We start from the raw sequence: 27,652 nt of genomic DNA on the forward strand, positions 1-27,652 counted from the left end.
GTCCGCCATTTTAGAAACATTTAGAATCATTACGAATTTTTTGAAATATCTGAAATTTTTGGGTGAAAAATTCGGAAATACTTTCTATATCAAAGCGCCGACACTCCCTACTTTAGAAACGAGAATTGAAACATTTTTTCCATCGATCGGACAAGCCTATTGAGTGACATAACTGTCATGCTGTTCCAAAATATGACCACAACTTTTTTTTCAGAGGGTGAGAATGCTGCCTATAGTTTAAAAGGAGGTATTTTCAAAGATCAGCCAGATCTTCCTTCACCTCTTTTGGTTAGAGATGCAGAAGGCAGTCTGTCCTTTGAAATATGTCAGTATAACTCTGGACACATCCACAGGGAAGACCAAAATAGCATTCAGTACCAAGCAAGGAAGCCTACCTTTGAAAGACTAGACTCACTCAAGCGACTCACAGTGACTGACTTTAGATGATTCACTTCCATGAAAGAAAGAATGAAAGGGAGAGAGGAAGGAAAATATGGAGGGTTGACAACTGTCCCCTTCTGGAATTCAGCCCCATATCTCCTGTTTTCAGCACTTGCAACAGAGAAGTTGAACTGCAGGGACACAAATAAGCAGAACCTGCTCTAAACCCCACACAGTTCTTGCTTTGCTGGGAAATAGTGGCTGCTTTATATGGAATGCATTCCAAAGATAAGGGATGACTGTCTCCAAGGAAATCAAATCAGTGAAGGTGGGGAAGATCCTCAGCCATTGGTCAATTCTAGATAAGCCGAGATATAAAGTTCTTTGTTTGCAACGCATATGTTGCGACGGCCATTTGCATGTTACAGACCCACAAAAATGTGGCTGTTTTGCTTTATCATCAGCTGTGATAATAAAAGGCTTGTTTTATTGGTCTCCTAGAATCATAGAATAGTAGAGTTGGAAGAGACCTCATGGGCCATCCAGTCCAACCCCCCGCTAAGAAGCAGGAAATCGCATTCAAAGCACCCCCGAGAGATGGCCATCCAGCCTCTGCTTAAAAGTCTCCAAAGAAGGAGCCTCCACCACGGCCCCGGGGAGAGAGTTCCACTGCCGAACAGCCCTTCTCACAGTGAGGAAGTTCTTCCTGATGTTCAGGTGGAATCTCCTTTCCTGTAGTTTGAAGCCATTGTTCCATTGTGTCCTAGTCTGCAGGGCAGCAGAAAACAAGCTTGCTCCCTCCTCCCTGTGACTTCCCTTCACGTATTTGTATATGGCTATCATGTCTCCTCTCAGCCTTCTCTTCTGCAGCTCTTTAAGCCGCTCCTCATAGGGCTTGTTCTCCAGACACTTGATCATTTTAGTCACCCTCCTCTGGACGCTTTCCAGCTTGTCAACATCTCCCTTCAATTGCAGTGCCCAGAATTGGACACGGTGTGATTCCAGGTGTGGTCTGACCAAGGCAGAATAGAGGGGAGCAGGACTTTCCTGGATCTAGACGCTATTCCCCTATTGATGCAGGACAGAATCCCGTTGGCTTTTTTAGCTGCCGCATCACATTGTTGGCTCATGTTTAACTTGTTTTCCACGAGGACTCCAAGGTCTTTTTCGCACACACTGCTGTCAAGCCAGGCATCGTCCCCCATTCTGTTTCTTTGATTTCCATTTTTTCTGCCGAAGTGAAGTATCTTGCATTTGTCCCTGTTGAACTTCATTTCGTTAGTTTCAGCCCATCTCTCTAGTCTGTCAAGATCGTTTTGGATTCTGCTCCTGTCTTCTGGGGTGTTAGCTATACCTCAGCGTTTTGTGTCCTGGAATTCTCTCCTTTACTTCCACTCTGGGCTAGTCTCCAACAGAATAAGTACGAGGAAAAGTCATTCATTTGTATATTTTTCTCTACCCTTTACTCGTATCTATTACATGTGGTATATTTTGCATGATGGGATGATTGTAGGGGGGTAGGGCTGTAATTCAGTATGGGACATAGGTCTACGTAAGTGGACTTATGTCCATGTGAAATAGAACTGAGTAAATATATAATATCCATGATCAGCAAGGAGCTGTCCTGATATTGCTGCATAGTGGAGCAAATGTAGTGCTGTTTGATGTGCATCTAGCATGCCCGACACAACAGCCGTTCCTTGTCAACACTTGCTGGTACCTTGATATGTATCTTCACAATTCACTAGGCAGGATTCATAGCAGCACTGCTACATAGCCTGGTATGTGTAAAGCCACAAAACACAGACCACAATATAGAATTGTGGCCATAGTTGAGAACTTTGAGGGACAGTATATATTTAGTGATGTACCATCATGATAAAGGGCAAGGTATAAATATTATAAGGAGCCCTTGGTGGTGCAATGTGTTATAGCGCTAAGCTGCTGAACTTGCAGACCGAAAGGTCGCAGGTTTGAATCCAGGGAGAAGAGTGAGCACCTGCTGTTAGCCCCAGCTTCTGCCAACCTAGCAGTTCGAAAACATGCAAATGTGAGTAGATCAATAGGTACCGCTCCGGTGGAAAGGTAACAGCACTCCATTCAGTCATGCCGGCCACATGTCCTTGGAGGTGTCTACGGACAACACCGGCTCTTCGGCTTAGAAAGGGACATGAGCACCGATCCCCAGAGTCGGATACGACTAGACTTAATGTCAAGGGGAAACCTTTACCTTTAACCTATAAATATTGTAATAAATATAAATGTATGAATAAACTTCAAAGTTACACAGTTGGACCTGCACTTATTACTCTGATCTCCAGTCAATCTCACTTTCATATCAAAATGCATCTTTTGATATGGAATGGGATATAAATGCTTTGCTAACAGCAAATAGCAACAGTAATTTCTATCCCTCCTGCTCCTCTATTCATCTGGATGATGTTTTGTTTTAAAAAGGCATGAAAAAGTCAAATATAAGGATAGATGAAGAACATTGTATTTTATGGTATTGTATAACATTTATATTGAGGGGCTCAGTGTAGTGTACACTGTTCTTTCAAACACATCTGTTGCTGTTGTTAACTGCTATCAAATCAACTTAAAGTGGATGGTTCCTTTATTTTCTTTAGAATTTGATTTAGGAAAAAAAATAATATTGCACTGAATACGAGTGAACAACTAAATCAAGATTGCTGTCTACAAATCCACCATCTTATTTAAGAGAAGACCAAGCTAGTGGCAGCCCACTAGCTTGGCCTGCAAATGATCCTGGACTCAGTTATTGGAACATCCAAGAAATTTATTTATTTACCGTATTTATATTCCGCCCTTCTCACCCCAAAGGGGATTCAGGGCGGATCACATTATATACATATAGGGCAAACATTCAATGCCCATATACACATAGAACTGAGACAGAGACAGACGCAGAAGCAATTTAACCTTCTCCTGAGGGGATGTTCAATTCTGGCCACAGGGGGGAAATAATGTTCGATTATCTAAGACCCTGGAATGCTTTTGGCTCTCAGGACTCTCCTACACTGCCATATAAAATCCAGATTGCCTGCTTTGAACAGGATTATATGGCAGTGTAGACTCAATTATTCCAAATCAAAGCAGATAATGTGGATTATCTGCTTGGATAATCCGGATTTTATGGCAGTGTAGAAAGGGCCTTAGTGTTGATAATACTGTGATAGATTGACCAACAATCTGGTTTGATAACAGGCACTTATGCTTATTCTAAAATAAGAAACTTACTACTAGAGTTGGGCCTGAATACCATTTCATCTGTTTCTTTCATGTTTTCATACCGTTCTGTCCATTCAGATGGCATGGAATGGTACAACCCTCTCTGGAACGGAAAGAGTAGTGAAACGAAAAAAGGAGGGGATGGTAGCGGTTTGGTTGGCTGATTTTTGGCTCAACACCCGTAGGCCCAGCTTGCAGGGCCTGCAGCCAAGCACCGGGCACTTGATGCTCGTAAGCCCGGCAGGCAGGGTCTACAGGCCCTGGCAGGCCCTGGTGCTTTGCCGCCCAAGGTCTGAAAATCTTCAGGTTTTTTCGGACCTTGGGTGAAAAAGCTCATTTGTATAGGCACCTGCTTTCAGAAGCGGATGACAGAAATGGAAATGGCGCCTGTAAAGAGGTGTGAATTTTTTAGTTAACAGATGTCATGTTTAATTGCGTTTTAAAAAAGTCATGTTTAACTATGTTTGAAAGGGTAAGTATTAGAGTTACCAGTGCGTGGGGGATGGTAGCCAGCTCAGCATTCTGAGGCTGGTTGCCATAGTAACCAGGGCGGAGCCAACCGCCGTTTGGAGAAAAAGGAGGGAATGTTTGAAAAGCGGTTAGTCTGTGCTCTGTTGAAGTTCAGGGAAGACTGATCCTAAGTTAGGGGATCAGGGAGACTCAATTGGTCATTTTGAGTCAATTTAAAATAAGTTTGGTGACTTATTTTAAGTTAGTCTGTGCCCTAAGGAGATACAGTCAAGACTGATCCTCAGTGAAGGGATCAGGGTGGCTCAAATGTTTGATTTTGAGTCAGTTTAAAGTAAGTTTGGTGGCTTATTTTAAGGTAGTCTGTTTCCAGATAAGGAACAGATAGTCTGTCACTGAAATTCACAGGGTGACTGCAGGTTAAAGCAGTAAAGGAGGAAGTAGTATTTTAAAATTTGAAACATCTCAATAAAGCTTTGCAACTGTTAATCTAAGTGACTCTAAAGAAGTTACTGTAACCATTAAGCTTGTGCCTGAATAAACATGTTATTGTTCTTTTAACATCTCAGTCTCTGAAATCTATACTACCATCAAAAGCAAATAAGAAAGAAGAAAAATAAAATTTTAAAAGTCTCCTCTCTAAGTAGCCAGTGGCTATATCATCTTCTATAGTGGTGGCAAGAGTTGATAATCCCCTTAACATCTGGTGGCCGCATTATAAACATCCTTACATCTGGTGGCAGCTTTTAAATAAAACATCTTTAATAACTGGTGGCAGTGGGTATATAATATATAACAATAATATAATAATATAAACTAAATAAATCTCTGACATCTCCCTTCTCCGCAATTGGTGGCAGTGGTGGGATTTTAAAGAGACTAATAGAAATGGGTAGCGATTCCATACAAATGCACAAGGCTAGTAACTACATTATGAGTGGACTGGTAATTTCCAGGAATCACTAATAATAAAAGTAATTAGCTGAGGTCAATAGCACAACCGTATTGTTTAAGTTATTCATGTGTTCAAAGCTAATTTGAGAAGAGAGGAGGGACAGAACATACACAAGCATTTGCAGACTTAACACCAAACTGCAAGGTGGAATTTAAAGTCAAATGAATAAGCTTTAAAAAGGAGAAAAGTTAGTGAGGATACTTCCCCTCTGCTTTGATGAGTGAAAAGTCAAGATGGGTAGGATTTTGGAGAATGGCAAAGCCGCAACACGGAATTAAAGAGAAAGCAGGGCACTAAATTTGCTGCGCGGCTTCCACATTTGCCACAAGCAAAAGCATCCTTTTCAGCTCCTTCACCCTGACTCAGCCGTATCCTCCCCTTCCCGCAGGCCCTGACAGCAGCTGCAAAAGTTAGAGGATTCACATGATGCCAGCAACATTCAGCCAGGTCACCAGCCTCCTACTTCTCCTCATTAACCCAATGCCCCGACAACCTTGCTGCTTCCAGCATCCTCCGTCTTATGAGTGCTGTGACTGCAAAGAGGCAGAACTCTGTAATGGCGTCAAGGTTGGAGTGTCTGCTGGGCTTTTAGAAACAGTAAATTATTTTCACTTGAGCTAAAATGTAGCATTCCGAATTGGCTGCAAGCCTGCAACCAACTTTAGAAGTCACTGGTGTGTGTTCACAAAACTCGCTGAAAAAAATGGGGGGCGGGGGAGAGATGGGGGTTCACATGTCATCAAAATGCCAAGGAAGCAGGGGAAAAGGCCCGGGCTGTGGCGCAGGCGGGAGAGCAAGCCAGTGCAATTAACTGCAATGAATCACTCTGACCAGGAGGTCATGAGTCGAGCCCCGCTTGGAGCCAATGTTTGTTTGTCTTTGTTCTATGTTAAAAGGCATTTAATGTTTGCCTATATGTGTAATGTGATCCCCTGAATCCCCTTCGGGGTGAGAAGGGCGAAATATAAATGCTGTAAATAAATAAATAAACAAACAAATGCACCCTAAACATCGAGTTTAAGTGCTGCTGGGGAAAGGCTTTCATGGCCGGAATCACTGGGTTGCTATGAGTTTTTCAGGCCGTCTGGACATGTTCCAGAAGCATTCTCTACTGACGTTTCACCCACATCTATGGCAGGGCTTACGAGCATCTAGTGCCCGGCACTTGGCTGCAGGCCCTGCAAGCCGGGCCTACGGGTGTTAAGCCAAAAATCAGCCAACCAAACAGCTACCAACCCCCTCCTTTTTTCGTTTCACTACTCTTTCCGTGCCATCGAATGGACGTTTTAAATTTATATATTGTAATTTACATTGTATTTTTAATAGTTTTAATTGTCTTATGTATTGTTTTGATACTGATTTTGTACGGGCATCGAATTGCTGCCATTACTGTAAGCCGCCCTGAGTCCCTTTGAGTGAAAAGGGCGGGATATAAATGTTAGAAATAAATAAATAAACGGTATGAAAACATGAAAGAAACAGATGAAACGATATTCGGGCCCAACTCTATTCACCCACATCTATCCTCAGAGATTGTGAGGGTTGTTGGAAACTAGGCAAGTGGGGTTTATTTATCTGTGGAATGTCCAGGGTGGGAGAAAGAACTTTTGTCTGTGGAGGCAAGTGTGAAATTTGCAATTGGCCACCTTGATTAGCATTGAATGGCCTTGCAGCCTCAAAGCCTGGCTGCTTTGACCCCTAGTGATGCTACTATCTGCAGTCCTGTAGGCACCCATACTACTCTGCCCTGCAATATAGGGAGTCTCTGAGGCAGGTCAGGAAGACATAAGCATCTAGTTTGGCTTTATATGATTACTTCTGTAAGTTCTTAAGATGACACAGACTCCTGGATATCTTAATACTGCCATTGACAGGCTATATGTGTGAAGGATAATTACCATATGTATATAAAGGAATATATTAAGGGGCCCCAGTCATAATGAAATAGGCAGCTACTTTGCTTTAAGTGCCCGTTAACTAATTCAGAATTGCAGCTGAACAGCTCTGCAAGTATTTTCGACACCCGCATCCATATAGCCTCTCTGATCAAGGCTGTTCGAGATGAACATGAAATGAACCAATGATAATGTAATTCATAAAACATCACAGAATGTGTTGCTAGCAGTCACTGATAATTCTTTCTTCCTTTTCTTCTTCTCTATAGTTGTCCCCACCCCCACTTCCTTTCATCTAGGATCTCAATGGTTTTTAAAACCCTGGAAGAAGGGGATTTTCTTTCAGATTAAACCAACTATTTTTTTTACTCTACACACAACTGTCATTATTTATTGTTCAAGTAACTGATCTAATCATTAAACCAAACCCCGCATTAACATCCACGATATTTAACACCTGTTCTTATTCATTGGTATCCAGTTTTATTAGAAACATATCTATTCTGATATTGTGTTAGAATATAATAAGGTATTTAAGACTGAATCAGAATATTGTTACTACTGAGAATTGGGTGTATCTGATGGGACTGTGCTATCACTTGTTGCACTCCAGGCCTGGAAACACCTATGACCACTGGACCACACAAGTCCAGGAATATAAGCAATCAGTTTATTGTAAAAATAAATAAATACAAAAACATTAAAAAAAATCAGGAATAAGAAAAGAAGATATAGAACCCAAAAAGGCTTAGCAAAAGGTGGGAACCAAACAACAATCCAAATGTCTCATCAAGTTTCAAAGGTGACAAAGTCCAGGAACAGCCAGATGCAGCATCTATATCTATATCTTCTATATCTTCTATATATGTATTAGACATGTCCAAAAAATCGTTTTGAATCGTATATCGGAATTATTTCGGATTGTTCTCACTTTTTGATACACATTCCGAGACATTGTCTCACAGCACAACCAGCAATGTAATTCGAACCATTGTTGGCCCATTCTCTAATTGTTTCTTAATGTTTCGTTAATTCCCCCCCCCCAATTTTTTAAAATATATTTTTTAAAAAAATTGTTTCTGAAACCTACCTTGAATGGGAGCTTAGTGCAGCCTAACATGGCTGCCTTTCCCCAGCCAATCAGAAGCTTCCACAATGGACGCAAAGGTGGGGGCTAGTGTTGATGAGGATAGCTCAAGAAATGAGGGCGGGAGAGCCCTGTAAAAGTCCCCCTCCCCGTTCCTTTTTTTTTTTTTTTTGGCGATTGCAGATGTGCGTCCGCCAATTTAGAAACATTTAGAATCATTACGAATTTTCGGAAATATCCGAAATTTTTGGGTGAAAAAATCGGAAATACTTTCTATATCGAAGTGCCAGCGCCCCCTACTTTAGAAACGAGAATTGAAACATTTTTTTCATCAATCGGACATGCCTAATATGTATGTTTGTATGTGGCAGCTTTCTGATTGGCCGCCACTTTCACAGGCAACTGTGACCGCCAGGAATCACTGACATGGACCAAACTTGGCATGCTTAACCCCCATGATGCACTTTACGGCCTGGTGCCGTTGGTGGGACGATGGCCCTTGGTGATGGGATTTGTAGTACTTTCAATCGCTACGACTCCCACAGGCCACTGCGACGCCCAGCAGTGACGGAACTGGACCAAATTTGGCCCACAGAACCCCCATGAACCCCTTTCCGTCAGAGGGTGGATTGCGGGAGGATGGACCAAGTAGCTTCACTCACTTCTTCCTTTGAGAGTTGTAGTTCATGCTTAAACAGACAGCACTGAACCCAGCCGACTTCAGATCTGGACCAAACTTTGTACACTGCCTCATCATGCCCAACTGAGCATATAGACAGGGTTTCGGGGTGATTGTCCTTTGGCTCTGGGAGTTATAGTTCACCCTTATACAGACAGCACTGAACCCAGCCAACTTCGGATCTGGACCAAACTTGCCACACAGGTTTCTCAAAAGACCCGGGCACCGCCGGGTCCCCAAGCTAGTAGTTAATAAAACTTGAAGAGGAGTACATGAACAGGAACATAGAAAACTTCCAGGATATATTAAATCTAAAATCAAAGCTTGACTTGAACCAGGGACAAGAGAACTCATGCTTAGTTTCTCACTCTAACACAGTGTTGTCTGAACTGACCTTAAGGTAAACAACTTGTTGCTTAATAGACATCCATGAAAGCATTCAGTTTCCCATGAATTTCTTTTACTATTTCCTCACGTAATCTCTCTGAGCGACGCAATCTATTTTCATCTCTAATTTGTAAACAAAGACTTTTGTTGATCTCCGTAGCTCAACACGGGGACCCTCCTTATCACTCAGCTCTTCCCTCGCTTCCTTATCTGCTGTTGCTACTTTTGACTCCCCTGAATGCCCTTGAGTCCCTGGTTTTCTCACAGAGGGAACCATCATTTCCTAGACTTGAGAGCCCATCACTGTGATGTCTCAGGCACCTTTGGCCCCTGACCCCGCAGCCATTGCGGACCAAATTGAAGAGGACTTGAGTTTTTTCCCAAGTGAGCAAGATTCAATTCCTTTCCAGATGCCTCCTGTTGACATTTCCGTGCCAGAGTCAATTAGGGACGCCCTTGAGAAGGTGTCGGCTCTTCCCAGTTCTCCGGAGGGGTTACTGTTTGATAGAAGGGCTTTCTTGAAAACAGATCACTCTCAAAGGCAAAGTTTACGAAGAAGTGTCAGATTAGCAGAGCGAGGCGATTGTGGCTGAACCCAGTTCTCTTGGGAAGAATTAGGGAGGCAGGCACCTGGCATGATGTTTTGGAGGCTCAGTTCTCTTGGGAAGTTTTGGGGAGTTTAACACCTGTTTTGGGGGAGCTATGAACTTCATTAAAACTTGTGTGCTGAGAATCTTCTGTGCGGTGTCAACTTAACTTTTGACGAAGAAGCATCGTGGTCTCTTGTTCCTGATTTTCCAAGCGGCCTGACAGTGCACTTACTCTGGAGTAGACCGGGTGTTGGTTTACCTTCTTGCCATGTTGGGACTGCGTTTCAGTTCCTGAACTTCCAGTTTGCCTTGCCTTGAATCCCTGTTTGGAACATTTCTCTTAAGGACTCTTCTTGCTCCTTGCTCTTTTCCCCACTCAAAACTCAGATGGAGTTTGAGTGTGTTTCGGATTTGGATTTTTGAACTCTAATACCGGACATAAGACTTTATATTATTGGACTAAAATTGATCTTTCCTGGAAGGTCAATTGCTACTTCTACCTTACTGCTTATTTTCATTTGGAACTTTAATTGCTTTAATAAAGATATTATGTTGTTATTGGCTTCTGTGTTGGTTCCCAGTGTTCGCGCCGCTTAGGAGTGTTACAATCACTTTGTGCCACAGGAAAGCTCACAATCCTCTCTGAATCATCAGTTAAACCATCAGCCTTTGGTGACTGATCTACAACATCACTGCATTCAAGCATCCAAAGTGGGGAACATAATTTTGAAATAATATGTAACAATCAATATATCTTCACTCCTAAGCATATGAAATCCTAGAGACAATCAGCAGAGCAATGGCATGTTCACTATTACAGGTCATGTTCCATAAGCTAACCGTGGCACTCTGGATCAGTTGAAATTTCTGAACGTTTTTCAAAAGCAGCCCTACTATTACTTGGCCTTCAGAGAGAGAAGCGCTAAGGTCTTCTTAGTTCCACTTGGCAAGTAGAAATGTGTAACTGTAAGCTAACAAACAACTCCAATTGCCATTAACTCACTACTAATGAATCGGGAATGGTGAACAATTAAACCAGCTGTGCATGCAACAACGATTTGGGAATTTGTGGACTCTGAATCCATTTGAAACACTCGCAATCACTTTTGTGGATAAGGGCCCCATGCACACAGTCCCATGATGTAGTACAAAGGCAGGAGAATTATCTACATGAAAAAATTGGATTCACTTGTGCCTTGTACTTAGACTATTCTGGCTAGATAAATTAAAGGAAGGAAGGAAAAGCCATCCCAGGACTGAGATACCTTCATGGGCTGCAGATTCTGCGTAACAGCTTTACCTATAAAAAGCCTCTTAAAAAGGAAGAATAATTAACTCTGCAGAGAGACATATATGTCTATGATTTACAAGAGAAAGAGTAGAGAGTACAAGCGAAGAGCTTATCAAAAGGAGCAGAAGCATTTCTTTTCCTTGTGAAAAGACACATACCATCCAAATGTAGCCGACACACAGTTTCAAAAGAGGACTCTGAAAAACACTGGGAACTCTCCCACCTTCTGCAGGGTTTCAATACCTATGCAGAGTTTATATTTAAGATTCCCATATGTGCTTGAGTGTTGAAGCTTCAATTACAATCGATTATTTTTATTTATTTATTTATTTTTCAAACTTATATGCCGCCACTCCCCTAGGGCTCGGAGCGGCTTACAAGAAACGGCTAAAATCAACAATTTAAAAAACATCTTAAAAACATCCTAAAAGCACCTTTTAAAACATCAACAACAGAACTCAAAAGCCTGTCGAAACAAATGTGTCTTACATGCCCTACGGAAGGCCGACAAGTCCCGCAAGGCACGAACTTCAGGTGGCAGGGTGTTACAGAGAGACGGCGCCACTACTGAAAAGGCTCTGCGTCTAGTTGCAGTTAGATGCAAAGTCTTAAAACTGGGGACTTCCAGTAGGTCTTGGTCCTCATGTCAGGACCCAGGCTGCAGAGCACCAATAACCATGCACAGAGACCAGAATCTATCTAATATCTTTATTAAAGGAATATATAAAGTCAATAAAAACAAGTGAAGAATATAGTTCAGAAGTAGACCTTTCAGGAAAGGTCAAATATAGTCCAGGAAATCAATGTCCAATATGAGATATTAAAGTCCAAAGTTATAATCCAATAACCGAAACACACACTTTGCCGAGCAAAGTGTGGGGAAATGACAGGGTCCTTTAGTCCAATGGAGCTTGGCAACAAGGCTGGAGAGCAAACTAGATTCTTGACAAACAAGGCTTGATTCAAGGCAACAAGAAGCAAGGAACATGAACGGGGTCCGTGGCGAAATCCGTGGCAAGGTCCGGGGAACAAGACAGGGCTGGAACGAGAACAAGGTCCTGGAAACAAGGATCAGGAGTAGCGTAGTCCACACACGATCTCACTCCCGAAGCTGACGAATTAACTCCGCAAGGATCTCCTTGCGGGTAAACACCTATATAGGATCTTGCTTTCCCGCCAAGGAACACTTTCCCTGGGGAACAAGAAGTGAAACCCATACTATGTCCAGATGCATGACTCCTTAAGATTTCCCAAGGGAAACAGGCTTAATCAGTTAATTGTCTGGCAGCGATCCTGGCGCTTCGGCGATTCGCCTCCCTAGCGCCTCTATCTCGATTATAATTATCCCGGCGAGAGAACGGGGGAGATTTCTGCCCAAGGCTTGTTTGGCTGACTTCTGGAGGGCAAACATCCTGCAGGTGCAAGGGCTCCAATTCTGGCTGAAACGGTGGGAAACCAAAGTTTTCCTCTTCGTCTGCCACAATAGTACTTGGAACGGGACTACATGGCCCATGAGTCATCACACCTCAGAACGGAGGGATCTCTGGGGTTTGTAGGGAGTGAGGCAGTCCCTCAGGTACATCAGCCCTAGACCATGTAAGGCCTTGAAGGTAAGTACCATCACTTTGAAAGTGATCAATTGGCAACCAGTGCAGCTGCCGTAAGATTGGTGTTATGTGGCATCTCATCGGGACTCCCGCAAGGAGCCGGGCAGCTGCATTTTGCACCAATCTGAGCTTCCGGATCACCGACACAGGAAGGCCAATGTAAAGGGCGTTACAGTAATCCAGTCTTGAGATGACTGTAGCCTGGATCACCGTAGCCAGGTTGTCCCTAGACAGAGAGGGGGCTAGCCGTCTAGCCTGCCGAAGATGAAAAAAGGCAGTTTTGGTAACGGCGGAGACCTGGGCCTCCATCGTCAATGAAGGGTCCAAGAGGACTCCTAGACTCTTTACCAGTAAAGACGGGCGTAGCACTTCGCCATCCAGGGTTGGCAACTGGATATCCCCACTGCCCGGTCGGCCCAGCCATAGGATCTCCGTCTTTGCTGGATTCATCCTCAACCTACTGGAATGCAACCATCCAATAATGGCTCGAGGCACTGATGAAAACTGTCGGGTACAGACTCGGGTTGGCCCTCCATCTTTAACACAAGCTGAGTGTCGTCAGCATATTGATAATACTCGAGCCCGAAATCTCGGACCAGCTGAGCAAGTGGTCGCATATAGATGTTAAACAACAGAGGGGAGAGAATGGCCCCCTGAGGAACCCCACAATGTAAAGGGGACCTCTCAGAGACCAGGCCTCCCCTCTCCACTCGCTGTCCACGGTTGTGAAGAAAGGAGGCCAGCCAATTTAAAGCTGTCCCCCTAACTCCAGCAACGGCAAGGCGGTGGGTCAGAAGATTGTGATCGACTGTGTCAAATGCTGCTGTGAGATCCAATAACACAAGCAACACCGCCCCGCCCTGGTCAAGCTGGCATCAGAGATGATCTGTGATGGAAACCAATACAGTCTCTGTCCCATGCACCGCATGGAAGCCGGACTGGAAAGGATCCAATCCAGCTGTGTCATCTAGGAACTGCTGCAGCTGCACCGCTGCATTACATTACAGCATGGATTACAGCCATTAATAGGCTATGAGATCTGGTTTTGGATCAGGACAGGTTAGATGACAATTATTTAAGCATTGAAGGAAGTGGCAGGGGAGGAAAATCCTGCTCCAATGAGAGGTTGCATGTAGAAATAAATCCCCAAAGTCCTAGAGCAAAATTTCATAATATATTCCACAATCCTAGAGTACAAAGACCCCAACAGTCCCTAGGAGTTGTTTTTACATAGGCCACCATCATTTTTCTTGCTATATATCTTCAGACTTAAAGAATATGCACCTGACACTTTGTCAATGGAACACATACACGAAGAATCACGAAACACCAGCACCAAACAGAAAATAGATTACAAACCAAATAATTAGCACTGGTGACCCACAGTCAAAACTGCATATGAACTATTACTCTGTGCTTGAAGTTTCTGCATCATGCCACAAACTCTGGATTTAGATTTACTTAGCCCCATGCACCCATGCTTCCAAGAAACAGATTTCCAATATGAACATATTTGCAGACTCTGAACCGTTGTCAATTTGAGACACAAGGAGGATATGAAAAGAGCCCCCCTACCTCGCCCAGAATAGAATTCACTGGGAGATGTGGGAAGAGATTGACTTGTACCTTTCATTCCAAATTTTGACCGTCGACCATATTTGTTGATCATGATAAAGAGGATCACCAGGAGGACACAGGCGAAGGCTGCAAGTCCAACAGCTATGGACACCTGTGAAAGACACACTGAATGTCAGTATTATTTCTGAAATATTCAAAGTGGCTTGCTCTCCGTTACCTTCATTATATGAATAATATTATAGGCTGAGCATCCCTGATCCAGAATTCTGAAATCGGCAATACAGTGTTCCCTCACTTATCGCAAGCGTTCCGTTCCAGGACCACCCACGAAAAGTGAAAATCCGCAAAGTAGGGACGCTATATTTATTTTAATATTTATACATTATTTTAATACATTATTTTCTCCCGCTTGCAAGTCCCATGGAGGGTCGCAGGCCGTTTTGCACTGTTTGTGCAATAATTGAAGATCCAACCAGTTTCCCACAAAACAGCGAGTCCGCAAAAAGCAAACCACAAAGTACAGTAGGATCTCACTTATCCAACGCTCACTTATCCAACGTTCTGGATTATCCAACGCATTTTTGTAGTCAATGTTTTCAATATATCGTGATATTTTGGTGCTAAATTCATAAATACAGTAATTACTACATAGCATTACTGCGTATTGAACTACTTTTTCTGCCAAATTTGTTGTCTAACATGATATTTTGGTGCTTCATTTGTAAAATCATAACCTAATTTGATGTTTAATAGGCTTTTCCTTAATGCCTCCTTATTATCCAAGATATTTATTTATTTATTTATTTATTTATTCACAGTATTTATATTCCACCCTTCTCACCCCGAAGGGAACTCAGGGTGGATCACATTACACATATAAGGCAAACATTCAATATTCGCTTATCCAAGCTGCTGCCCACCCGTTTAGCTTGGATAAGTGAGACTCTACTGTACAAGTAATAATAAATAGAATAAAATAATAAATGCAATAATAATAATAATAAGAAGAAGAAAATCAGAGTGAAATAATAAATGTATTAATAATAATAATAAAAATAAAAATAGAGTAAAATAAATGTAATAGTAGCAACAATAATAGGGTAAAATAATAAATGTAATCATACCAATAATAATAGAGAAAAATAATAAATGTACCATATATTCTCGAGTATAAGCTGACCCAAATATAAGTCAACCAGGACCCTCACCCGAGTATAAGCCGAGGGGGGCTTTTTCAGTCTTTTAAAAAGGGCTGAAAAACTAGGCCTATACTCGAGTACAGTAGAGTCTCACTTATCCAACATAAACGGACCGGCAGAATGTTGGATAAGTGAATATGTTGGATAATAAGGAGGGATCAAGGAAAAGTCTATTAAACATCAAATTAGGTTATGATTTTACAAATTAAGCACCAAAACATCATGTCATACAACTTTGACAGAAAAAGTAGTTCAATAGGCAGTAATTCTATGTAGTAATTACTGTATTTACGAATTTAGCACCAAAATATCACAATGTATTGAAAACATTGACTACAAAAATGTGTTGGATAATCCAGAATGTTGGATAAGCGAATGTTGGATAAGTGAGACTCTACTGTATATACAGTATGCATAAAAAATATCCAAATTCCAAAACACTTCTGTTCCCAAGCATTTTACATAAAGGATACTCAACTTGTATTATAAGGCTACTAGCTGTGCCCGGCCACGAGTTGCTGTGGCGTTGTCTGGTGGTGTTGGTGAGAAATTGTTGAAGTAGTGGTGATATTGAATGTCTGTTGTATGGTTATCTTTATGTTTGGTATGCACACTGAAGTGGATTATATGGCAGTGTGGAGTCAAGATAATCCAGTTCAAAGCAGATAATATAAGATTCTAAATGGGTTATATAGCTGTTTGGAAGGGCCTTGAGTCTACATTGCCATATAATCCAGTTAAAATCTGATAATCTGTGGAAGAGGCCTAAATGAGGCCTAACTGGCCCTGTCCCCTGGGCTGAGTGAGTTGCTAGGAGACCAAGTGGGTGGAGCTTTGCCTTCTAACTGGCAGCAATTGGATAAAAACTATTATTCCTCTCCCTGTAATTAGGACTTTATTTTTCTTTTCTTTTTGTTGTATCAACCTAGAGGCGTGGATGATGGGTTGTGTTGTCAAATTTCGAGGTTGGGGGGCCTGTAGTTTTGTTGTTTTGTTGGTCGCCGTGATGCCATCACTCATTTATATATATAGATAGTGATATGTAAGATTCACACATTTTATTTGAAGTAATAAAATAAACGTATGGAAGAAAAGGAAAACCAATCAAGAAAAGGAGAAAGCATACAGGATAAGCACAGAACAAACATTTCACACTGACAAATCAAGGCTGTTGTTGTTCTCCCTAATTTGCTATCCTGATTCCAATATCACAAAGAAAGTTGACAGCTCCGAGTCAGTTTATTCATATATACAAAATGTTTTGGCAAACCACTGTGGTATAATAAGAACATTAAAAGAATGCAAAAGCTCTGTAATAATAGTAGTATATTAGTAGTAAAACTGTACAGGAAAACAAGCTCAACTTGGGTGTCGACTGCAGAGCCCTTTTATCAAATAGACATCACAGTCTTGTAGTTTTGTAACTAGAGAGCCAAGGAAGACTCTTTAAAATCCTGAAATGACAAGGGTGTATTTGCCACATAAACAACTACAACAATAAAAAAATTCTAAGCCTTTGTGGAAAGAAACCTGAAAACATGAAGGCGGGTTTTTCTTTGCAAACAGGCGGAAACTCCATACTACTTTCATCCCAGCTTTTTTTCCTGCCCAGAAATCCATTACATGGATTCAAATATGTAAATTGCCATGTAATTTTTTTAAAAAAGGAAGACACTTGCACCCATTGGCTAAAACATATTATTTGTATATATTGTAGAATTGTCTGCAGTTTTCTTTGCTCATTTTTCAAATGTGCTTCTTTGTCAAACTGATTTTGCTTTTGGGTTTATTGATTCTTCATTTTAATAGTTTGCAACAGAAGTTCAGAAAAGGGGAGGCAGAGGAAAAAGATACCTTAACATAAGGATTCCTGCATCAGCTTCTTTTCAAACCAATTATTGCTTTTGAAAACCTTCTGGAGTGTTAATTGGTTTCAAAATGAGATACAGGTTGAGCATCCCTTATCCAGAATTCTAAAATCATAAATATTCAAAAATTGTCCATATGGGTACCTAAGATTGTGACACCTGTGCTCTCTGATAATTCAATGTACAGAAATTTGGTTTCATGCACACACAAAAAACCTGGGAAAACATTATAAGCCGAGTATAAGCCGAGATACCAATAAAATTACATTAATTGAGGCATCAGTAGTTTAAATGTTTTTGAATCTTTACATCAAACTTTAATTTAAGATATGACTGTTCAACTCTGATTAAATCGTTATTTTCATCTTCTTCAATGTAAATGTGCGTATGTATCCTTTAATAATAATAGAGTGAAATAATAAATGTAATAATAATAATAATAATAATAATAATAATGCAGTAAAATAATAAATGTACAGTAGAGTCTCACTTATCCAACATAAACGGGCCGGCAGAACGTTGGATAAGCGAATATGTTGGATAATAAGGAGAGATTAAGGAGAAGCCTATTAAACATCAAATTAGGTTATGATTTTACAAATTAAGCAGCAAAACATTTTATTTATTTTATTATTTATTTACATCACTTTTACCCCGCCTTTCTCTCCGAGGAGACTCAAAGCGGCTTACAGTAAATGGCAAAAATTCAATGCCTAAAAACAATGTAAAAACAACAATTCATATAAAACAATCTACAAACAACAGTTCATATAAAACAGATACCATTACAAAATAAAATCACATTATATAAAATTTTAAGAATGTCCAAGATTAAAATCCATTCATCCAGAATCCTCAAGTCTTCGTATAGGTCATGTTATACAACAAATTTGACAGAAAAAGTAGTTCAATACACAGTAATGTTATGTTGTAATTACTGTATATGAATTTAGCACCAAAATATCATGATGTATTGAAAACATTGACTACAAAAATGCGTTGGATAATCCAGAATGTTGGATAAGCGAGTGTTGGATAAGTGAGACTCTACTGTAATAATAAATAGAGTAAAATAATAAATGTACTACTACTAATAAAAATAGCATAAAATAAATGTAAAAGTAACAACAATAATAGAGTAAAATAATAAATGTAATAATAATAATTAATAGAGTAAAATAATAAATGTAGCAATACCAATAATAACAAAGAAAAATACGGTAATAAATATACCATATATACTTGAGTATAAGCCGACCTAAATATAAGCCCACCAGGACCCTCACCCGAGTATAAGCTGAGGAGGGTTTTTTCAGTCCTTAAAAAGGGCTGAAAAACTAGGCTTAGTATATCTATATGGACATATACAATGCTGTTTTCATGTGTATGTCTGTCTTTCTCTTACCCATATATATGTGCCCAAAAGGAATAAAGCTACACCATAAAACTGTGAGTCTTTTAAGTCCCATAATGTGCTCAGTCTTTTCTGGAACAGGCTAACTCAGTGTGCATTGTGGGATTTCTAACTTGCAGAATTAATTCCCATTGCGAGATTTGTGCTCGCTGGCTTGATTGTTTTAGCAAACAGTTTAGACTAGAATCTCCCAAGGTTAAACATGCCCCAACAGTTTGTATTTACCAGTGACAGTTCTTCTTGACTGATCTCTGTCCCTTGCAAACACTTGTCCCTATTTTTTTTTTTGCCTTTTAGCGACACCTCATTAAATTGTGCTTATGTGATTTGCTGGTGTTGTTATTCTTATGAGTTTGACAATATACTCAGAGCCTTACAGGAGTCAAATCACTGAGCAAGGTGGAGAATACATTGGGTGGCATCCTGTTTAGTTTATGTGAACACACGACTCTTATTCTATGTCCCTATGGGCTATGTCCCAAGACCTCTTCTATGGCAGGTGTCAATTACAAAAAGGACTTGTTGCCATGGAGCTTACTTGTGGAAGGTGAAGAAAGCCTTCCATATGGAAGTGTTCCCTCATTTCCTTTCCCCAATAATAATAATAATAATAATAATAATAAAGTGAAGAACCTGCTTTGATTGAAGTCAAAAATCAGAAACTCCTCAAAGCCCAGCAGACAAAAAACCAGTACAAGAAAACCGCACTATAAACTAGAGCTGACAGCTGGCACAACAAAACATTGCATGGAAAGTTCTTTGCCAAAATTGAAGGAAAAGCTGATAAGGAGAAGACCTGGCTCTGGCTCACGAATGGGACCCTGAAGAAGGAGACAGAAGGCCTGATCCTTGCAGCCCAGGAGCAAGACATCAGAACAAAGGCAATCAAGGCCAAGATCGAAAAATCAACCGATGACCCAAAATGCAGACTGTGCAAGGAAACCGACGAAACCATGGATCATATCCTCAGCTGCTGTAAGAAAATCGCACAGACAGACTACAAACAGAGGCACAACTATGTGGCCCAAATGATTCATTGGAACTTATGCCTCAAGTACCATCTTCCAGCAGCAAAGAACTGGTGGGATCACAAACCTGCAAAAGTATTGGAAAATGAGCACGCAAAGATACTGTGGGACTTCCGAATCCAGACTGACAATGTTCTGGAACACAACACACCAGACATCACAGTTGTGGAAAAGAAAAAGGTTTGGATCATTGATGTTGCCATCCCAGGTGACAGTCGCATTGACAAAAAACAACAGGAAAAACTTAGGACCTCAAGATTGAACTTCAAAGACTCTGGCAGAAACCAGTGCAGGTGGTCCCGGTGGTGATCGGCACATTGGGTGCCGTGCCAAAAGATCTCAGCCGGCATTTGGAAACAATAGACATTGACAAAATTACGTTCTGCCAACTGCAAAAGGCCACCCTACTGGGATCTGCACGCATCATCCGAAAATACACCACACAGTCCAAGTGTTGGACTTGTGATTTTGTGATACGAAATCCAGCATATCTATCTTGTTTGCTGTGTCATAAAATAAAATAATAATAATAATAATAATAATATACATCACACAGTCCTAGACACTTGGGCAGTGTTCGACTTGTGATTTTGTGATACTAAATCCAGCATATCTATCTTGTTTGCTGTGTCATAAAATAATAATAATAATAATAATAATAATAATAATAATAATAATAATAATAATAATAATAATATACATCACAGAGTCCTAGACACTTGGGAAGTGTTTGACTTGTGATTTTGTGATATGAAATCCAGCATATCTATCTTGTTTGCTGTGTCATAATAAAATAATAACAACAACAACAACAACTTTGTCTGAGGAGGTCAAGCTAGTTAAACAGCACCTACAAAGTTACAAATAATCAAATCCACAAAAGAGAAACCCACAAATATGGAGGGATAACTGTATTGTAAATCGGAGCTTTAAGATTTTATCTGCTGGAATTATTGGAACCTGTATCTACATAAGAGAAGGCACTTACACATGCAAAGATTCTGGAGAAAATGTTTCGAGACTGATCATATCCAGACTTTGGGAATAAAGAGGCTTTGTGGGAGTGTTTCTCAAGGAAACCCTGTGTTGTTGCCTTGTTAGTGAATGGAATTCAGGAAACACAGTGGCAGAGAGGGTTTGGCTGAAGCCTCTTCTCAAGTATTCACTAGGTGGGAGATGTAGATTTTCTATCACACACTATGGGAAACGGTCCCGATGGGAGTTCAGGGGCAGAAACATGATATAGAAAAAGCAACCCTGCATCCACTAAAGCAGGGGTCCTCAAACTTTTTAAGTGGAGGGCCGGTTAATGGTCTCTCAGATGTTGAGGGGCCAAATTATCATTTGGAAAAAAAAATCCTATGCACACTGCACATGCCATATTTGTAGTGCAAAAAACACCCAACAACATTTATTTGTTTGTTTATTTACTACATTTATACCCCACCCTTTCTCACCCCGAAGGGGACTCAGAGCAGCTTACAAGTTTTATGTACATACAATATATTATATTATTAGCAGAGCACAATATCAGCATTATATATTACTATAATAACAACAACAACAACAACAACAACAACAATAATAATAATAACTTTATTTTTATACCCTGTCCTATCTCCCCAAGGGGACTCGGGGTGTTTTACATGGGGCCAAGCCCAGGCAACAAACAATATAAAACTCATCAATAAAAAACAAATCATAAACCAATAAAATCACATATAACAATAAACACACTTTGATAAAAACCTGGGTTGGCTCCTAAAAAGGGTAGTGGGCCAGAAAAGTTTTATACAGTACAGAATAGGAAAGAGGTACGTACTATATTGTACTATACCAATATACTATAATATTATTAGTAATATTACATGTAATATATAATTAATATTATTATACTATACAATATTATTACATTGTATTATTACTATTATTAGCCGTCCTGAGTCCCCTATTGGGTGGGAAGGGAAGGATAGAAATACTGTAATAAATAAATATTGTATTGTATTGTATTGTATTACATTATAATATTATTATCAATATTATATGTATACACAATATATTATTACCATAGCACAATATTAGTAAATAAAAGAACAATACAATATTTTAAAATAAAAACAGTTTTAACCAACAGAAACCTATCAGGATTTCCATGGAAATGTGGGTCTGCTTCTGGCCAATGAGATCAAGTTCAGTAGGATTGTTGTTGTTGTGTGCCTTCTAGTCACTTCAGACTTTGGGCGAGCCTAACTCTAAAACTGAGAGCGGGGGCCAGGTAAATGACCTTGGAGGGCCGCATCTGGCCCCCGGGCCTTAGTTTGGGGACCCCTGCACTAAAGCACGTGAGGCTGAGTGAGAATACAGCAAAGGAGCCCAGAAATTATGTAGGAGAAAGAAAGAAAAAACAAGGGAGAAAAGAAAGCAGGCGGGACGAGTTCCAGATAGAAAGCTTTGCTGGAGGCACCAGCCGCTCCTTCTGCACATATTGACAGAATATTTATTCCTGGCTTTTCAGTACACAGACAGCTTTCTCTCAGGGGCTCTTCCCCTTGCTTTTGAGAAAATATTCATGGCGCTTTGTGCAACTTGCTTTGCTTGTAAAATCCCTTCCTTTAAAAATGAAATACGTATCACATAAAATAAAGAGATGTTTTCTTCCTTGCAGGCTAGTGTTTGATGCAACCTTGGATTGTCTTCACGCTCTTCTTTAAACATGCTGCATCTTATCAAGTCTGTCTAAAGATGTTATACATTTTATTTTACTACAGGCAGAAAGATGAGAAGCTGGAGGGGAAAAGGAAGGGCAGAATTGTCCGGATGTGTCCGTACTAGCTTGCACTGAGCTGTTTCGTCCACCCCATGCCATGACCGTTGGGAGAGAGAGGCTGGCTACACATCTCTGATAAGGGCCATCTGGACTGGGGGGAACTGGGAACTGTAGAGTGTTCTGTGGAAATGGAATAGAGCCCTTTGAAAATAGATCATGGTCAGCTAGATGATAGACAATGCAGTTGGCGGGAACTGGTTAGAGCTGTCTTTCTATAGCCTTTCTACAGCCTCACATTGATACCAGGCAAGATTCTGGAAAAGATCATTAAGGAAGTGGTCTGCAAACACTTAGAAACAAATGCGGTCATTGCTAATAGTCAACACGGATTTACCAAAAACAAGTCATGCCAGACTAATCTGATCTCTTTTTTCGATAGAGTTACGAGTTGGGTCGATACAGGGAATGCTGTGGATGTAGCGTACCTGGATTTCAGTAAGGCCTTCGACAAAGTCCCCCACGACCTTCTGGCAAACAAACTAGTAAAATGTGGGCTAGACAAAACTACGGTTAGGTGGATCTGTAATTGGCTAAGCGAACGAACCCAAAGGGTGATTCTCACCAATGCGTCGTCTTCATCATGGAAAGAAGTGACGAGTGGAGTGCCACAAGCAGGGCTCCGTCCTGGGCCCGGTTCTGTTCAACATCTTTATTAACGACTTAGACGAAGGGTTAGAAGGCACGATCATCAAGTTTGCAGACGACACCAAACTGGGAGGGATAGCTAACACTCCAGAAGACAGGAGCAGAATTCAAAACGATCTTGACAGACTAGAGAGATGGGTCAAAACTAACAAAATGAAGTTCAACAGGGACAAATGCAAGAGACTTCACTTCGGCAGAAAAAATGGAAGTCAAAGATACAGAATGGGGGACGATGCCTGGCTAGACAGCAGTGTGTGCGAAGAAGACCTTGGAGTCCTCGTGGGGAACAAGTTAAACATGAACCAACAATGTGATGCAGCGGCGAAAAAAGCCAATGGGATTCTGTCCTGCATCAATAGGGGAATAGCGTCTAGATCCAGGGAAGTCCTGCTCCCCTCTATTCTGCCTTGGTCAGACCACACCTGGAATCACACTGTGTCCAATTCTGGGCACCACAGTTGAAGGGAGATGTTGACAAGCTGGAAAGCGTCCAGAGGAGGGCGACTAAAATGATTAAGGGTCTGGAGAACAAGTCCTATGAGGAGAGGCTTAAAGAGCTGGGCATGTTTAGCCTGCAGAAGAGAAGGCTGAGAGGAGACATGATAGCCATGTACAAATACGTGAAGGGAAGTCATAGGGAGGAGGGAGCAAGCTTGTTTTCTGCTGCCCTGGAGACTAGGACACGGAACAATGGCTTCAAACTACAGGAAAGGAGATTCCACCTGAACATCAGGAAGAACTTCCTCACTGTGAGAAGGGCTGTTCAGCAGTGGAACTCTCTGCCCCGGGGCCGTGGTGGAGGCGCCTTCTTTGGAGGCTTTTAAGCAGAGGCTGGATGGCCATCTGTCAGGGGTGCTTTGAATGCGATTTCCTGCTTCTTAGCAGGGGGTTGGACTAGATGGCCCATGAGGTCTCTTCCAACTCTACTATTCTATGATTCTATGATTCTATAATTCTATGACAAAATTGAAGGAAAAGCTGATAAGGAGACGACCTGGCTCTGGTTCACGAATGGGACCCTGAAGAAGGAGACAGAAGGCCTGATCCTTGCAGCCCAGGAGCAAGACATCAGGACAAAGGCAATTCAGGCCAAGATCGAAAAATCAGCTGATGACTCAAAATGCAGACTCTGCAAGGAAACCAACCAAACCATGGATTATATCCTCAGCTGCTGTAAGAAAATCGCACAAAAAAAAGGAACAACCAGAAATATTGTATATTCACAAGCTTTCGGAAATAACGTATACTAACTACCACCAATTCTGCAATACAGTAGAGTCTCACTTATCCAATGTTCTGGATTATCCAACGCATTTTTGTAGTCAATGTTTTCAATGCATTGTGATATTTTGGTGCTAAATTCGTAAATACAGTAATCACTACATAGCATTACTGCGTATTGAACTACTTTTTTTCTGTCAAATTTGTTGTGTAACATGATCTTTTGGTGCTTAATTTGTAAAATCATAACCTATTTTGATGTTTAATAGGCTTTTTCTTAATCTCTCCTTATTATCCAACATATTCGCTTATCCAATGTTCTGCTGGCCCGTTTATGTTGGATAAGTGAGACTCTACTGTACTTTATTTCCCATACCACCACACTTTGCCACAGCAATGCATAACCGGGCACAGCTAGTGTTTTATATACACTCCTTTTACACAGAAATTGTGCTGAACCCTCTATGTATCAATAAACGAAGGCTGACAGCTACTTATTCCAAATATTCCATGTTTCTGGCTCTTGATAAAGGGATATTGTGGATTCTGCACCCACAAACAAACCTGTGAACATAAGGGTTTTTCCTACTCTGCCACACATTGCAAGGTGCATTATGATTTGCAAAGCATCTCAAAGCATGTTTTAAATATATGTTTAAACGCATATTTATCTGAACAAGCCTTTACTGCTTAATCCAACTCTCCATCTGTTTCTTGTATTTTGACAAATGTGTTTGTGTCTGATTCACTTGTTTACTCTTTGTGTTTTATATTTTATGAATCTACAGTGCTCATGTTGTATGAAAGTACAGTGATTTGACAATTTTGGATAGGAGAAGGATATCAATATTTGACAATAAAAAGATATATATATATATACACACACACACACACACACACTCTCTAGAAAATGGTTGTTGCTGCATTCCTTCAGTGAACCCATCACAGGGTTTTCTTTATAAGATCTGCTTAGAAGGGGTTGGTTTTGCCTACGTTTTTGCAAACAGTTCAAAAAATTATGAATTAATCTAGAAATGTGCAAGTTAAAAGTACCTGAATATATTGCACAAGATTTCCCTAGCCTAAAATGATACATTTTATGGTTCCCGTCCCCTTGATCTGGCCATGTAAGTGTTATTTATTGTTATAATTGTATTATTTTACTTTGTTTAATAATGTGTTATTACGTTGTTATGTAATGTTTGTGTTGTTTTTATGCCTGGAAACCGCCCTGAGTCCCATCCGGGAGATAGGGCGGTATATAAATAAATTATTATTATTATTATTATTATTATTATTATTATTATTATTATTATTATTATTAAAAGTATTTATTTATTTACCATATTTATATCCCGCCTTTCTCAACCCTTGAGAGACTCAAGGCGGCTTACAAATGGCACTACATAATGCCTACAACACAAAACATAAAAAGGTTATATTAAAATAAAGGTAAAGGTAAAGGTTTCCCCTGACGTTAAGTCCAGTCGTGACTTAATCATCTCCATTTCTAAGCCAAAGAGCCGGCATTGTCCATAGACACCTCCAAGGTCATGTGGCCAGCATGACTGCATGGAGCACCATTACCTTCCTGCTGGAGCAGTACCTATTGATCTACTCACATTTGCATGTTTTCGAACTGCTAGATTGGCAGGAGCTGGGGCTAACAGTGGGTGCTCATTCGGCTCCCGGGATTTGAACCTGGGACCTTTTGGTCCGCAAGTTCAGCAGCTCAGCGCTTTAACACTGTGCCACCAGGGGCCCCATAAGATTAAAATAAGCATACATAAAACATATTTAAATACAATCCAATGTTAAGACACAGCATCCAAAGACAAGATCTAAGGCCAGTTGCATGATTTCAAGTAAACTTATTGCACAACTACTTTTTGAAGACTTGGTGGACACATTCAAAAGTGTGTGATTGGGCACCTGATCGGGGGATGAAATTCCTATAGACCACTGCGAAACCACCTCCCCGCCCTCCAGATCTTGGTTGGTGCTGCACAGAGAAGACTGGTAAACACAGCTGAGTATGATTGACTCCTCCCGCCTCGTCCAACCAGGTATCCGTTATGCACGCCAGATCTTCCTGCTCATCCAGGATGATAGCTGTTTTTCCACTGAAAGACCTGGCATTCAACAGCACCACCCTTAATCCAGAGGGACCACCATCCTGGGTCAGGAGACTGTTTTGGAACTATTAATATTATTTCACGTGGCCTAGGCCGAATTAATGGTCTCCTTTCCCTGTATCAACTGACACAACAAAATCGAAAGATCAAAGGCTCAAAATGGCTGATAACTAAATAACTGATAACTGATACATGGTGTTGCCTACTTTTGAGGCTGAGAGAGTGCAACTTGCCCAAGGTCACCCAGTGGACTTCCATGGCCAAGTGGGGATTCAAATCCTAGTCTCCAGAGTCATAGTCCAACCATTACATCCCTGGCTCTTATACTCCAGCCTAAATCTCTCACTGCAAGTGTTTTGGTTTGTTTTTGCAAAGGGTTAAGCTGTTGAAGGAAAGCAGTAAATATCAAAAGGATCCAGTGCTTTTAGATCACTACAAGCTGAATACAAGTCAGTAATGTGATGTAGCAGCCATTAAACACCGACGCAATTCCAGGCTGAATCGATAGCAGTATAGTTTTCAGACTGAAGAAAATAATAGTACCATCCTATTTTGTTCAGACCTATCTAGAATAGTGTGTCCACCTCTGGGCACCAAAGTTAATGAGTTCAAAAAGTTCAAACAGATATTGGCAATGCAAAACAGGTTTAGAAGAAGGCAACCAAGATAGTAAAAGATCTGGAAACTGAGCCTTTTGACTTAAGGAGCTGGTTATATTTTTGTTGCAGAAGAGAAAACTGAGACGTGATAGAATAGCCATCTTTAAATGCCTAAAGGAGTGTCATGTATAAGATCTTTGCTTTCTTCTGTTCTGCACACTAAAACATGAACCGTTGGATTCAAACGTCAAGACAAGAAAGTATACGTAAGCTTGGAAACATCTTTCTTGCCTGTAAGAAAGATTCAGCAGTCAAAGGGATCCCCATCTCTTGGAATTGAATTCCTGCAAGGTTTTGGATTAGATGGATTTTGCAGACCTCCAAAATTATGTCTTACTATCTTTCAAAACTGTGCCAGGCGTTTTGCAAAAAAGACATAGAAAGCAAACGGCAACATTCAATTAGAAAGGATATCAGAGAAGGGACTCTTGGGTATGAATCTAAGGACCATGATGGTAAGTAATAAAACTCCCCTTTGCCCACCAA

At 40.8% G+C, this 27,652-nt stretch overlaps 1 protein-coding gene across 6 annotated transcripts in view; it reads right to left on the bottom strand.

The window, feature by feature from the left end:
* The window catches only part of ntrk3 (neurotrophic receptor tyrosine kinase 3), a 707,738-nt gene that overhangs the window by 338,474 nt on the left and 341,612 nt on the right, over positions 1-27,652 (bottom strand). For 3 of the 6 annotated variants that reach the window (XM_062963028.1, XM_062963030.1, XM_062963032.1), the window contains exon 11: positions 14,168-14,321. In XM_062963028.1, the coding sequence (XP_062819098.1) occupies positions 14,168-14,321 (154 nt within the window). The remainder of the gene's footprint in view (positions 1-14,167; positions 14,322-27,652) is intronic. The other 3 variants (XM_062963029.1, XM_062963031.1, XM_008119403.3) reach the window with 1 other exon arrangement.

This window comes from Anolis carolinensis, unplaced genomic scaffold (genome assembly GCF_035594765.1).
Source record: "Anolis carolinensis isolate JA03-04 unplaced genomic scaffold, rAnoCar3.1.pri scaffold_11, whole genome shotgun sequence".
Classification (NCBI taxonomy): Eukaryota; Metazoa; Chordata; class Lepidosauria; order Squamata; family Dactyloidae; genus Anolis; species Anolis carolinensis.